Here is a 15,749-nt window from a genome sequence, read left to right as displayed (position 1 = left end):
TGTGGTTTACTTATACTCCATCTTTGTAATTAGTCCCTTTGTAAATTCACCCTCTTAGAATTACTTTGAGTATGCTCTGTTTCCTGTGGGGACCATGACTAATACATATGCCATTCTACAAATGGAGAATGAAGAGGAAATGACACTTGGGGCCATATCACCACACATCTTATTATGCAGCCCCCCCCATCATAGCCTTCTGGACTGTCTTAATTGCACTGTCGCCTTTTCATTTTCTTCCTCAACAATTGACTTCTTCAGTGACCTCATGAACTAAGCAGGGAATAAGACTGCAGCCAATTCAAAAGCAAGCCTCAAATGCTCAATTCATTTTCCCACCCTTCCTAGTATTCTACTCCTACTCCCCTTGGCGCTGTAGACTGTGAGATTCTCAATCAGAGACAGAGATTTTGTCTTGGTCTTCTTTTGTCTTCAGAGTCTAGAATGTAATACGTGCTAAACAACTGCTTATATAATGAATACACGGAAGATGGAATTAAGGAAATGTCTATTTATTAAGCCTTCTGTTTCCAGGCAGCCCAGGGGTGGTCTGCTTCTCTCCCTTCCTCGGGATGCTTATTGCTTTTCCTGCCTCCTTGCACGGCAATGCTACTCTATTCTGACAAGTCATGTGCTGGTAAATACCTTATGCTGTTTTTTTTTGTTTTGTTTTGTTTTTTTTTTTTAATAACAGCTTCGTTGACATGTAATTCACATACCTTACAATTTATCCATTTATTTATTTATTTATTTATTTATTTTGTCTTTTTGCTGTTTCTTGGGCCACTCCCCTGGCATATGGAGGTTCCCAGGCTAGGGGTCAAATCGGAGCTGTAGCCTCCGGCCTACGCCAGAGCCACAGCAACGCGGGATTGTTAACCCACTGAGCAAGGGCAGGGACCGAACCCGCAACCTCATGGTTCCTAGTCGGATTCATTAACCACTGCGCCACGACGGGAACTCCCCAATTTATTCATTTAATGTGTACAATTCAGTGGTTTTTGTATAGTCACAGAATTGTGCAATCATCCTCACAATCCATTTTAGAACATTTTTGTTACCCCAAAAAGAAACCTTTTACCCATTAGCGGTACTCCCCGACCCTTCTTCCTAAATCTCCCCATACACCCATCTCCTGGCAACCACTAATCTATGGATTTGCCTCTTTTGGACATTTCAAAGAAATGAAATCATACAGTACATGGTCCTCTGTGAGTGTCTTATTTCACTTTGCATACTGTTTTCAAGTTTCATCCAAGTTGTAGCATGTATTAGTACTTCATTCCTTTTTGTTATATCCAAATATTCCCTTCTATGGATATACCACATTTTATTTATCTATTCATCAACTGATGAACAATTGAATTTTTTCCACTGAATTTTGGTAGATGTTTATCAGCTAGCGATCTGGAAAAAGAAAAGTCCTGATTCACAGCACTTGTTGATTTCCATGGTGAAGATACTCCCATCCTGACTGATTGCAAACTATATGATGTCCCCGAACATGGAGTTGGAAAGAGATGCTAAAACAGTCCTTGTGAGCCCCTATAAGCCAGCTCCAGTACACTGCTCTAACCATCTTCACTGATGGACCACTCAAGATACCAGAGATGTGGCCATACACACTGAAGTTTCTACACACTATTACTTTAGAATAATAATAATAAAAGTAATACAACAGGGAACATTTATTGAGTACTCTCTGTATGTCTGGCACTGTGTCAAGTACTTTTTTCTCATTTGTTTCTTGATCAGCACTCACCTCCTTAGCAGCTGCATCTCCAGACTACTTATATTCTACGCTTGGTTCAGTGTCTCCTAGCTGGTCTCCCTGCTATTTCTTAAATACTCCAAACACAATTACAACCTAAGCATACTTCCTCAACCTGTTATACTCTTTTCTACAGATGTTAACACAGCTCATTCCCTCACTTCTACCAGCTCTCTGCTCAGGTATTCCCTCCTCAGGCCTTTCTACCACCTCATCGCTTTATATAATACTTTGCCAAGTCTTATAGCACTTATCACTGATAGTCTCTTATTCTGTATACAGTTGACCTTTGAACAAAGTGGGAGTTATGTTGCTGACTTCTATACAGTTGAAGATTCACCTATAGCTTATGGTCGGCTCTCTTTATCACTGGTTCTGCATTCACGGATTCAGCTAACCCTGGATCATGGAGTACTGTAGTATTTACTGCTGGAAAATATCTGTGTATCAGTGGACCTGTGCAGTTCAAACTCAGTTGTTCACAGTTCAACTGTATTTATTGGTTTATTTGCCATCTCCTCACTATAATGTAAGCTCTGTGAAGGCAGAGTCTTTGTTCACAATTGCATTCCCAGTGCCAAGGCTATGCCCTTAGTCATGCTGCTAAGCTGGGAAATTGGGAATTTTTAAGCAAGTGCCTCTCTTCTCCGTCTCTGCTCCCCCTGCTGCTGTCAGAGGAATGTTTAGAGAACATTTTGCCCCAGTCCCTGAATCTACCCTGAATTACCAGTCCAAATCCTAGCAGAGACAATCCAGTGATGTGGCTAAGAGTGTGCCTCATCCCAGCTCTGGAGCCACCTCATTGTGTGCCTTGGGTAAGTTACTCCTCAGGGTTTCTCATCTTTAAAATGGGATAATGAGAGTCCCCACCTTATAAATCTGTTGTGAGGGTTAAACTGATATGTTAATTTAAAGTGATCAACACATAGCAAGTGTTCAATACACTTTGTTGTCTTAACTGTGAGGACATCTTCTGGAGTTAGCTTTACTTACTGCATAAGTCACCTGTGTGTCCTGCTACATGGAAGCTCCATAAATGTTGCCACCTGCCTCCTCTGCAGCAGTTTTATTACTGTCATTGCTAGCATTCTAGATTGGCCTGCTGCTCCAGGGAACTGGATGGTTCTCCATTTGCTTTTGCTTCTCACAGAAGAGACCCTTAGGCTTCAAGAAAGTGTTATCACCTGCTTTTCTTTCCTGGCAGATCACCTGTGCTTAGCCACTAGGTTGGAAAAGGCCCAAAGGGAAAACGTGTTATTCTGACTAGCTGAGACTAGCCAGATCTTGATCATCCCTAGGGATAGGGAAAGAAAAGCCTCCAACAGAGAAGTCTTTACCCACAGCCCTAGGACATTGAAAAGGAAAGGAAGCATTGGTGTCCCTGCCAGATTGAGTGAAGCAGCGACAAGTCATTCATGAAATGAAGAGTAAGCGACAAGTCATTCATGAAATGAAGAGTAACCATCGTGTATGCAGGACTGGCTGGGAAGGGCCTGAGGCCCTCAAGTCCACTTTGCAATGTACCCCTGCTAAGCAGGGTCCCTAATCCAAGTAACTGTGTTTTACGCTTTTCTCCCAAGTACCACCCTCCTGTCTCCAACCCCTAGTAGGTGAATTTGGCTAAAGTCATGGGTTGCTCAGATGGGGAGCTCCATTTAGTTATTTCTGTAAATCCAGTTACATTATTATTTACTGCACACCCACAAGGAGCTGGGTATTAGTATAAGTGGGCAGTCCCAGGAATCCTAGGAGCCAAGAATCCACAGTCACATCCGAGAAAAATAATACACCATCCTCCCCCACCCCCAGCATCCTCATTTCCTCGGAGTTAGCTTCTGGGTCTGATCCCTGCAAACCATAAACACTTCCCAGTACTTGGGCTCCCACTGGGCCCCCGCGGGGCCTCAGTGAAACGCTGGAGGATTAGAGGCAGGGAATAGGAAGGGCTGGGGAGGTAAGGACGAAAGGAGGGGGAAAGAACTAGGTGCGTCTCCCTCTAATCGTGTTCCAATCAGAAGTCGGCCGTGTTCCCAGGCGCCCATTCCGGCGGTCCAGAGACTTCCAGGAACCGCCTGGCATTCCGGCCAGGGACTTTGTCTGGTCCGGCGCTCGCGTCTCCCCCCTCCCACCTCTCTCCTCCCTCCGGATCCCTGCCTCACTCAGGGGCGTGTCCTGCCTACCTCCCTTTCACAGCGGTCCACTCATCCTGCTGTAGCAGCGGCGGTGGCGGCAGCAGCAGCAGCAGCCAGAGCGAGAGCAGCGGTAGCTCCGGGTTCTCAGAACGAGCTGGAAGCCGCGGCAGCAGCTCTGTGGCGGCACCTGTGCGGCGCGGAAGTCGCAGGACCTGGGGGGTGGGGCTCTGTCTGAGGCCGAGGAAAGGGGCACCTCCCAGCCCCTTTGGATTCCATTGCTCCGCTGAATCTCGGTGCGGAGCTGGGAGTACTGGTGGGGGTTGGACATGTGCAGGACCAGCTAGACGGCTGGGGCAGGGAAACGTTGGGTCCAAGTGCAGAGAGGGCAATGAAAGCAGTGTCTGGGACCACGATGGCCTCCCGCCTGGACTTTGGGGAGGTGGAAACTTTCCTGGACAGGCATCCAGAGTTATTTGAAGATTACTTAATGCGGAAGGGGAAGCAGGAGATGGTGGAGAAGTGGCTGCAGAGGCACAATCAGAGTCACGGGGCTTTAGGCCCAACGTCCACCCTGGCCGGCCCAAGTGGCTTGACTCATGGCAGTGGCAGGGGTGGCAGCAGCGTTGGCGGTGGTGCTGGACCAAATGGCTCTGCTAGCAGCCAGCCCACTCCGGGTAGTGGGGACTGTGGTGGGGTTCCCCTGAGTCCCAGCTGGGCCAGTGGCAACCGGGGTGATGGGAGCCTGCAGCGGAGAGCTTCTCAGAAAGAGCTAAGGAAGAGTTTTGCCCGCTCCAAGGCCATCCATGTCAACAGGACCTACGATGAACAAGTGACCTCCCGGGCCCAGGAGCCCCTGAGCAGTGTGCGGCGGAGGGCACTTCTCCGGAAGGCCAGCTCCCTGCCCCCCACTACCGCCCACATTCTCAGTGCCCTGCTGGAATCACGGGTGAATCTGCCTCAGTACCCCCCTACGGCCATGGACTACAAGTGCCACCTCAAAAAGCATAATGAGCGACAGTTCTTCCTGGAACTGGTCAAGGATATCTCCAATGACCTTGACCTTACCAGTCTGAGCTACAAGATCCTCATCTTCGTCTGCCTCATGGTGGACGCTGACCGCTGCTCTCTCTTCCTGGTGGAAGGGGCAGCTGCTGGCAAGAAGAGCTTGGTCTCCAAATTCTTTGATGTGCATGCGGGAACCCCACTGCTGCCCTGCAGCAGCACAGAAAACTCAAACGAAGTGCAGGTCCCCTGGGGCAAAGGCATCATTGGCTATGTCGGGGAGCATGGAGAGACGGTCAACATTCCTGATGCCTACCAGGTAGGACTTTGCATTGTCCCCCTTCCAGAGCCCCTTTGGTCTGGGAGCCAGGCCTTCAGTTACCCTTTGGCATCCAGGAACACATTAATTTAGATTCTTTACGATATGAATTTTGGTATTTAAATTCCTTCTGAGTTTAGACGAATTACACTTTTTCTGATGTAATGGTTTTTTTCCTAACACACAGTGGCTTGAGGAAAATTCATATGTCACAGGGGCTACATTTTGTACCCAATAGTACCACATGCTTCTCTGTCAAGATACCTTGTCTTTAAGAATATCAGTGTGTTGTTTTAGAATGCATTTGTTAGGTACTGGAAAAAAATGTTTACTCAAGAATTCTAGTGTTAGTTTGAAGAAAATGGGCACGTTGGTGTCTCTGATGTCATTTTTGGGATCTTAAAGTATTTCATTCTCATTCAAGATTGGGAAGAGATCAAAGTGCCTGTTTTCCTAGCTCCTTTTCTAGCTTAGAGTTGCATGAGTTCCAATGTAGGGAAGAAGAAGAAAAGAGGAAGAAGGGAGGAAGAATGGGCCTCTGACCCATTTGTGCCTTTTTAGCATCTGTTTTAACTGTTTCTGTTGTTAAGTTGAAAGAGGTTGGACAAATTAAGGGGTTATTTAGGCTTGAATCCAACATTATCTGCAATTAGTTTTTGACAGGACTGAGCAAGTAGGTTTTTAGTTTGTGAAACAGACAAAAAAGTGGATAATTTTCTAGAAATTCCAAAGGCAATGAGCAGGATAAACATGTAGTTTCAAGTGGAAAAGGAAACCCAACATGCTGTCCTCTGGTACTTCTAAGCCTTTCATTTTCACAGTGATTTGAACCTGATATTAGATCCCGAATCTGAAAGCCAGTCAGTTCTAATTTCTTTAGTATCTATTCACTGAACATAATGAAACTGGATGCCACTTCCTATGAGACTTCTTTGGAGTTCATAATAATTATCCTTGGCTGTGAAAATTTTGTGGTCATTAGATGAGCACTTCTTCTCATTGTCTAATAGAGCTCCACCTGTCTTTAGAATTCGTTGATCAGAATAACAAAAGTGGTGGGAAGGACACTAAAGGTAAGATATTCTTTGTTTCCTCTGAAAGTTGGCAGTTTTACATAGAAAATTGACTAGTTTGTACTGAAACAAAATTTCATGTTTTTGTGAGATGTCTGTCAATATAACACTTTAATGTTAAGGAATGCCTATAAAAATACCATTTTTGTTAACCTTTTTGATTAGATGCTTTATTCATTATATCCTTCCTAATGACTTTGATAGGTTTACGTCAAACAAGCAATGAGTAATCTTTAACAAGTGTCTATTTCTCTATAACCCTAGAAAGCCATGGGAAGAAATATAAAAGCATTTAATAATTGATATGTTGAAGATTCTGTAAAAAGCTGAACAATCACAAACTCTTTTCTTTCTCATTATTTCTACATCCTTATTGTGTGCTTGGGCTAAAAAAAACAAAAAACAAACAAACGAACAAAAAAAACCCTTCCTTGTCAGATGATGCTTGTTATAGCCTGGAATTGCAATCTTTTTATTGCCCTTACTTTTCTCATTCTTCTCCAATTGACTTTCTTCCGTTTTATTTCCTACTCCAGTCTATCAGCGCCTAACTTTTATTTAATACTGTTCATATACTGTTTTTTCTTCAAGAGCATAATTCTTAGCTTCCTCAGTAGTTAACTTGCCTTCCTGCTGCCTAGAATTGTGACTAGAAGTGTTACCACAGGCATAGAACATCAGATTTTCAGCAGCTGATATTTCTTCTGGGCCCCACTCTTGCTCTGAAGACAGAAGGGAAAGCAAAATTGCCTTTTAAAATTTGAAAGCTGACATTGAGAGGAGAGTTCTTTTCTCTTCCCCAGGGTAGTAAAGATGGCTGTAAAGATTGGGGAGTTGGGAGGACTGGCAAAAGGCAGGGAGGGGAAAGGTGTTAGTTAAATGAGTTGAGAGTTGAAGATCTTAGTTTACTCCTTGTCTTCATTTTAATCTGCTTAGAAAGTCTCTCTTTTCTTTCTCCATTGGCTTCTACCATATACATCTATATTTTTAACCTGGTGTGTTTTTCTTTATTTTTCTTCACTATTTTTCTTCAATAAAACTACTTTTCTTATTTATTATAGTACACCAGTCACCACTAGTGTGACCTTGGGAGAATTTCTTCATCTCTGAGCCTCAACTGACTTACACACAAAATGGGAATAATACCACCTTTTGTGGCAAAGAAAATAAGGTGAGATATAGCAAACAGTACCTGGCACATTTCAATTTTTTTTCTTTTTCTTTTTTTAAGGGGCACACCTGTGGCATATGGAAGTTCCTGGGCTAGGGGTTGAATCTGAGCTGCAGCTGCTGGCTTACACCACAGCCACAGCAACACCAGATCTGAGCCACATCTGCGACCTACACTACAGCTCATGGCAACACCGGATCCTTAACCCAGTAAGTGAGGCCAGGGATTGAACCCATATTCTCATGGATACTAGGTGAGTTCTTAACCCACTGAGCCACAGTGGGAACTCCCACATTTCAATTATTTAGGAAATGGTAGCAGTTTATGATGATAATGATGCTATCTATTTTACTAGTATTCTTTTTCTTTATCTCATTTTCGATTGTTTTTCTCCTTATTTGGGGCTGAGGTATGAACTCAGCACATTTTGACCAACTTAATCTTTTGCTGAGCCGTACTCCATCCTTAAATTAAGTATTTTAGAACCAGCTTTATATTCAAGGCATATAGGAATATCTACTCTTCCACTCTCTGTTTAAGATTCCTCTAAATGTGATTGATAATACTTGACCATATCCTATCCTATTAAAAGTTCCGCATTTTGTTCCTTTTAGTAACTCATGCAATATAAAACTTTTTATAGAGTTGTATTAATGTTGCATCCTTCACAAGTTCCAGCATTCCCCCTTCTCCTTTCCATTTCCTGCTGTTATAGATTCCTCTTAATGAAAAACTGATGACCTTCCACATGCATGTTGTTTTATCACAGTATTGTAATTCTGATCATATATGTAAACATCTTGAAGCTTCTATGTAAAAATATAACCATCCTTGATTCTTTATTAACTACTATATTTTTAAGGTGCTTCTTGCTGAGATTAAACTGGCATACTTTTTTTTCTTCAGGATTTGAAATTATCACATAGAGTTTAAAAGTGTAATCATTTGATAAGATTGATGATGTCTTGGAGGTTCAAAATGTGGGTGAGAGAAAGGCACTGAAAACATTTAGAAATTATGATAATAAGCATGGTACCCTGAAGTCAAGTAAAGACTAATGAACTATTAAAAGTTGAATAAAAGTTTTGATAGCAAAAAGACCCCCCTCAGTTTATTTCATTATCTTTCATTACTTTTTTCAATTAGTCCTTAAAAAAAGACTTGAAATTAGGAGACAAAGAATTGCAAGTGAAAAAAATTCATTTTACATATTCAGCATAGATCATAGTGTCTGCAATCTACCTTTTTTTCCCCCTGACAGTTATAAGTTATTAAACAGCCCGCTTTAATATAGTAATGAAAAAATTGCCCTCAAGAGGTTGAAAATAAGAGCACTCAAGTAACAGGTGTTCTTTTTGAGATTATTCTAAGCATTCAGAATATAGCACTTTAAACTTTAATAAAAAGTGTGAGATGATATTTTTGTTAGTGTTGATAATGATGATACAGGTGTTTGATGGGCTTTGGGTTTGAAAAGCAGCCAGGATGTTTTGTTAGGTGAGTTGAGAAGAGGAAAGGGCATGACGCAGAAGGGTTACAGGTGTGCCAGGCTTTCAGAAAACCTAATCTGTTTGCACAACAGATTCATTTATTCATCAGTTCCAGCAAACATACACTGAATGGCCATTATGCTTAAGCCCCAGGTAGGGGACCTGTGGGTGTACAAAAAAGTAAGAGGACATGCTTCTTGCCTTCCAGGTACTTCCAAGTACTTCCAAGTACAAGGCTGCGTACTGTTCACAACTAATGCCAAGCCATTCTTAATACATGATACAAACCAGAAAATGTTAGGTACAGAGGAAAATGGAGTCACATTGTGACTTGGCTCAGACAATAATGAGCAACCCAAAATATGTATAGGGGATAGTGAGTGGTTTAATTTGGCCAAAGTGTTTCGTATGCTATAGAGTGAATATACCAAAGTAGGATGAGGACAAAAGAAGAATCTTGAATGCCTGACTAAAATTTTGAGCTTCACTAACAGTGGGCCACAGAGGGCCCTTGGGAACTTTTTAGTGTGGTCAGAATGGTGTTTTGGGTAACCTGGTGGCAGTGGCTGAATGGATTGAACAAGGAGAGGCTCAAAACTGTGAAAGTAATTAGGACTCTCTTATGATGGTGGAGCCAGATGAATTACTGACCTGAAGCAGGAACGGTGGGAATAGACAGCAGAGGACAGATGGGGATGTCCTGCAGGTGTGAATTTGGGTAGGGAGGGAGGGAAGTCAGTGATGACTCAGAGATTCTATACCTGGGTAACATGGAGAAGGATAATGCCATCGCTAAAAATAGAAGAGAAGCTGAGTGAGTAGAGCTTCTAAGCAGAGCCAGCCGCATTATTTGTAGAGCTCAGTGCAAAATGATTAAGCAGAGGGGCCTGGGTGGAGGCGGAGAAGTCAGCATTCCCTTCCCAAGGGTCTGCTGCCCTAACCCACAGCAGACATGCGACCCCCCAGTGATTTCCACCTCCATGCTGAGATTGGGTGTTAATGAGAGGCCCTTGCTGAGTTGCCTCCTGAATGCACCATGGTGCTGCCAGCTGTGTGTGGGGATGACCACAGTCTGCTTCTCTTCATGATGGTGTGGGACATGCACCCGACCTTCCCCACATTCCCACCCAAATCCCAGCCCGGAGCAGAGGGCAATGGCAGATCATTTGGGTCTTACCCTCAACTGATGTGACCTGCTTGTGGTTCCTGGTCTCAGGGCAGGGCTGACAAGGGGGTAGGCTGGGTGGGGCCCCAGGAGCCAGGCACCAGGTATCAGGGTCTAAGAACTAGTCTTGGGAGGGAGTGGGAGGGGAGACAAGGCTCCAAGCTCTGGACTCATATACCATTGTCCTATTGGACTTCATTCACAAAGCACACATTCAAAGATAGAATCACTGAGAATTTCATATGGCACAGCATTAAACCTCAAGCAGGGAGCCCCCACGCAACCGCACGCAACCACTGGCCTGTGAAGCCAGCCCTGATTCTGAGTCAGGTTGAGTCTTAGGTGGAAAAGTTCAATTTTATTCCGGCCCCAGAGTCTGCTGCTTTCGCATGGCCTCAGCACCATCCTAATTAAATTCCGTGCCATTTTCAGTGCCTGGATAGTGCTTTTCTATTTCTGTGTTTTTCATCCTTTCTGCCAGGACTACTCCTTCTCCATCTTTGCTCATTCAAATCTTACTCTGCCTTCTCATGACATAAGAAAGAGCTGACTGCTTCTCTTTGAAAAGAAGACTTATACAGAACAAACAAGAAATTATACAGAAGGTTATATTTAAGAATACATTGCACTGCACTGCTATATTTATTATATATTAAATAATAGTATGCCGATATTTAGTAACTCATTTTCACTTAATCTCATTTTATTTTAGAATAATTGCCATTGAAATAAACACATTTAAATGTGTTTGGTCTCAGAAGGGATTAATTTCATGTATCTTGAAAATTCAGTGGTGAATACTCTTCATTCATAAGACAGCACTGACCAGCATGCGTCTGCAGTCCTGTGAGTGAGTTGCTGAGATTTGCTTAAAAGGCAGATGTTGCCCCACTCCAAAACTAGGATTATAAAGGAGTTTCATGAAATCTTATTTCAGCTTTGCACATAGTGTTTTAAAAATTCCCCCAAACCCACAACCCGTGTTTACTAGCCCAGAACCAGAATTGATTTTGTGTTTGAAGCAGGAAACATTTGCTATTTCAGCCCGTCTTCCTGACAGACACATGATCATGATAAACATGGTGACAAATTGCCTTTGCTGCTTTGTATATGAGGATAGATTACAGAAAAGTACAGTTTCTACAGAATCATGGGGAGGTAATTTAAGGTTAACTTAATTTTTTCCCAACCCATAAGCTAAATGTTTACTATTCTGACCAATTTATTTTGGTTCCTAAGGTTTGGGTCACCTGTTTATTTACAAAGCTGGCTTAATTTGGAAGTTAGTGTTTCATGTTTAATATAGTGTTGAGTCATATGAAGTTTTACTCTGAAATAGATTTGAGTTGCTTTATAGGAAAATCAACAAGATCCTTGAAGTCCACTAACTTGCTACTTTAGTCATTTATTTTAAGGGTGGTATTTTGTATTCTTCTGGAAAGTGGAATTTGAGTCATACAAGAAGCAGTTTAGTCATAAAATAGCAGGTTGAATTTCTAATATTTTAGGAGAAACTGGTTCCTGATCATTCACAGGCATTCAAGGTAAATTTATTTACTTATTTTTAGGATTAAAATAGTAAAGAAGGTTTCCTGGCATTAAAAAAGAAGTGGGTATTTTCTGTAATCCAAGAGTTTCTTGTTAGTTGATTGGTTTCAATGGCTGAACAGTAGTTTCACATATTAATGATAAATTCTGCTTCCTTTCTTACAACATCGCTTTAGGCTGTTGCAAATTTAGAACAAGAAGTCTTTTTCACCTGGGTGAAAAAAAAGAGGAAACTTTGCAATACCTCTTTAGGGTATCAATTTTTCAAAAAATTTAAACAAGATTGTCAGAAGGGAAATGGAAGCTCCATTGTTAATTAATTAGTGCTCTCTATTTATGGAGCACTAATTATGAGCCTGGCATTAGCTCATTAGCAAGCATTGCCTCTTAATCCGTCAACAATTCCCAGAGGTAGCAATTACCACCCCCATTTTATAGAAGGAGAAACTAAGGCTTGGAGAGGTTAAGTAATTTGCTCAAAGTCACTTAGCTGGTAAGTGAGGGAGCTGGGATTCAAGCTGAGGTCTTCAAGCTACAGAACCTTCATGCCCGGCCACTCTCGCTATGGCCTCTGTGGACCATTAACTGTTGTGTGTACACTCATGTCCATCTCTTTGTCTTCTCTTTCACTGCCCGTTTAAATCCTTTCATTCCTCAAAGCTTATCTTCATGAAACTCTTGATAATCCCTGCCCCATCCCACACAAACTGGATGTAATCTCTCCCTCCTTCGAATTTCTGTAGTACTCTAATGGGCTCATTTTTATTTTCTTAACATTGTAAGTATTGGGGTTCGTAAATGACCTCTTGACTGTGAATTCAAGATCCAGATCATGACTTCTTCTCATTTCACTTCAGTATAGGGCTTAATGCAAGGTTTTCTATTCAACTGAGTAATTATTACTGATACCTCCTCATGTGGTCAGTTTAATCACCTTTAAGCAGAAAGTTCAGCATCTTCAGGCAATATAGACAACTAAATCAGGGAAGTCATTTTCTGAACACTTCTTTTAATTACTTGGACCTATTTGATAGATTTTTTTTCTGGTAGAAAATAGAGTTTATAAAGCCCAGGTAACTGGTGAATTATCTGAATTGCTTTTCTGCGTTTTATCGATCTTTATGTTAATTGCTGGAGCCCTATCTCCTTACCTCCTTCACTGTTCTTTGTTTTTTCTTTTACTTCATTTCATATGTAGACATGGTGTAGAGAAAGTAGACGGTCACTGACCAAATAGGAGCACCTAGCAATAGCCCACAGCCAACTTTTAGGCAAAAGCATAGGATGGAGTATAACTATTCTGGCTAAATGAACTTCCTAGTTTTTTCATCATTACCTCATTCATACATTATAACTTATTGAGGATAAAACACCCCTTTTAGCATCAGGCCTTGCAGATGTTAGGGTTTTTTTTGAAAATATTTTCAGATATGGGGGATTATATTGACCAACCTTTATAATTATATATTGACCAAACTTATAATTGTTTATTTTTCAAGAACATTGCACTTTCAAGTTTATTGAAATGTCTTAGGTTTCACATACTCTCAAAAGGTCTCACAAAATTCAGAGTCTGAGATGGTTGCATTTACATTCTATTATTTCCAAGATGTAGTTATTAGATATCCAATGGGCATGTCCAAGTGAGAGCCGTCTCTTTCCCTCCGTTCCTTATAATTATCACCAATCAGTTTGGCTGGTGGTTAGAGCTCCTCCTCAGCCCATCTCTCAGTTGAAGTAATGAGGTTTTTAAGGGTAAACATCATAGCTGCTCTTGTGATGTAGAAATTAGCTGCCACTCCTGGATCTCCTAGAGGAGAGTGCTACTACCAGAACCCTGTGGGAGAGTCGTAGCCATGCATCCTGTGGGAGAGTTATAGCTGTGTAATCCTGTGTGAGAGTTGGAATTGTGGTCCAGGGGAGAGGAACTCAGCCACTGGCAAACCATGATCTGGACAAAGGGGAGCCAGGGAAATGTTACCTTCCTCACACTCTCATTTTCCTGCCATTGCCACTCTTTGGTTGAACCCACCATTGGTTGAAGTCAAGAGGGCAAATCATTAATAAGCCTACAAATAATAAATGCTAGAGAGGGTGTGGAGAAAAGGGAACTCTCCTGTACTGTTGGTGGGAACGTAAATTGGTAGAACCACTATGGAAAACAGTATGGAGGTTCCTCAGAAAACTAAAAATAGAATTACCATATGATCTAGCAATCCCATTCCTGGGTATATATCTGGACAAAACTATAATTAAAAAAGATATATGTCCGGACAAAGCTCTACTTAAAAGAGACACATGCACCCGCATGTTCATTGCAGCACTATTCACAATAGCCAGGACATGGAAACAATCCAAATGTCCATCGACAGAGGATTGGATTCGGAAGAAGTGGTATATATACACGATGGAATACTACTCAGCCATAAAAAAGGATGACATCATGCCATTTGCAGCAACATGGATGGAACTAGAGAATCTCATACTGAGTGAAATGAGCCAGAAAGACAAAGACAAATACCATATGACATCACTTATAACTGGAATCTAATATCCAGCACAAATGAACATCTCCTCAGAAAAGAAAATCAATCGTGGACTTGGAGAAGAGACTTGTGGTTGCCTGATGGGAGGGGGAGGGAGTGGGAGGGATCGGGAGCTTGGGCTTATCAGTCACAACGTAGAATAGATTTACAAGGAGATCCCGCTGAATAGCATTGAGAACTATGTCTAGATACTCATGTTGCAACAGAAGAAATGGTGGGGGAAAAACTGTAATTGTAATGTATACATGTAAGGATAACCAGACCCCCTTGCTGTACAGTGGGAAAATAAAATTTAATAAAAAAAAAATGCTATAAAAAAAAAAAAAAAAAGATATATGCACCCTTGTGTTAATTGCAGCACTGTTCACAATAGCCAAGATAGGGAAACAACCTAAATGCCCATCAACAGATGAATGGATTAGGAAGATGTGGTACATATACACAATGGAATACTACTCAGCCATAAAAAAGAACAAAGTAATGCCATTCGCAGCAACATGGATGCAACTAGAAATTCTCATACTAAGTGAAGTAAGTCAGAAAGAGAAAGACAAATACTATATGATATCACTTATATGTGGAATCTAAAATATGACATGGATGAACCTATCTACAAAACAGAGACTCACAGACATAGAGAACAGACTTGTGATTGCCAAGGGGAAGGGGGAGGGAGTGGGATAGACTAGGAATTTCAGGTTAGTAGATGCAAACTATTATATTTAGAATGAATAAACAATAAGGTCCTACTGTATAGCACAGGGAACTCTATCCAATCTCCTGGGATAGACCATAATGGAAAATACTATTAAAAAAAAGTATGTGTATTTTAAAAAGAGGGCAAAGGGAGTGTGGGTGCAGTGGGTCATAGAGAATCAGCCTCCTGACACAGGACAAAAGAGTGAAAGGTGGCAAGTGCATCTAGAGAAGCCAAATGGGGACTAACCAGAGCCACCAGGGCTATTAGTTTATTCACCAGGGATGTAAGTGTATGACCAAGTCAGATAGGAATGTCCTTCTTTGAACACTAAATTTCATCAGTCTATAGAGCATGGTCATTGAAATCTGTTGAAAATGAGTTCAGGAATGCTGTAATGCTGCTTGGCTGTCTTACTCTCTCCAAGTAATTCTGTTTGTTCCCAACACCCTACTTCCCAGAAGAAACCCTATAGGAGGTAACTAAAGACAACTGCAGGGTTGAGATGACTTTTGTCTAGTTTATGGAACCTTTTCCCTGTGATGCCTGATTAAATCCATTTGTTTGAGAATTGAATTCTTAGATCACTAATCACTTTGTTACACTGTAAGCAACATCAGTGTGTAAGAAAACATGTTCTAGACTTCTGAGACATTGAATTCTCTGACCAATTCTGCCTTAGTTTTTTCAGGTATAACATAAGGGTAATATGTTCAGACACGTCTACCCCATGTGGTATTTTGTAAGGATCTAATCACTCCATTCTAATATGATAATTGGAAAGAACATTCAAAAGGACAATATAAGGAATGTAAAGCTTTAATAGCTTTAAATG

At 41.6% G+C, this 15,749-nt stretch overlaps 1 protein-coding gene across 2 annotated transcripts in view; it reads left to right on the top strand.

The window, feature by feature from the left end:
- Positions 1 to 15,749, top strand: part of PDE11A (phosphodiesterase 11A) — a 418,185-nt gene that overhangs the window by 22,378 nt on the left and 380,058 nt on the right. The window contains exon 1 of one of the 2 annotated variants that reach the window (XM_021076416.1): positions 3,993 to 5,224. The exons of the other annotated variant lie outside the window; for it this stretch is intronic. Within the exon in view, the coding sequence (XP_020932075.1) occupies positions 4,292 to 5,224 (933 nt within the window). The 5' untranslated portion in view covers positions 3,993 to 4,291. Of the gene's footprint in view, positions 1 to 3,992; positions 5,225 to 15,749 lie in introns of those variants that run through there. 2 annotated transcript variants of the gene reach the window in all.

Source organism: Sus scrofa, chromosome 15, assembly GCF_000003025.6.
Source record: "Sus scrofa isolate TJ Tabasco breed Duroc chromosome 15, Sscrofa11.1, whole genome shotgun sequence".
Taxonomy (NCBI): domain Eukaryota; kingdom Metazoa; phylum Chordata; class Mammalia; order Artiodactyla; family Suidae; genus Sus; species Sus scrofa.
This window is presented reverse-complemented; position numbering and strand designations above follow the sequence as displayed.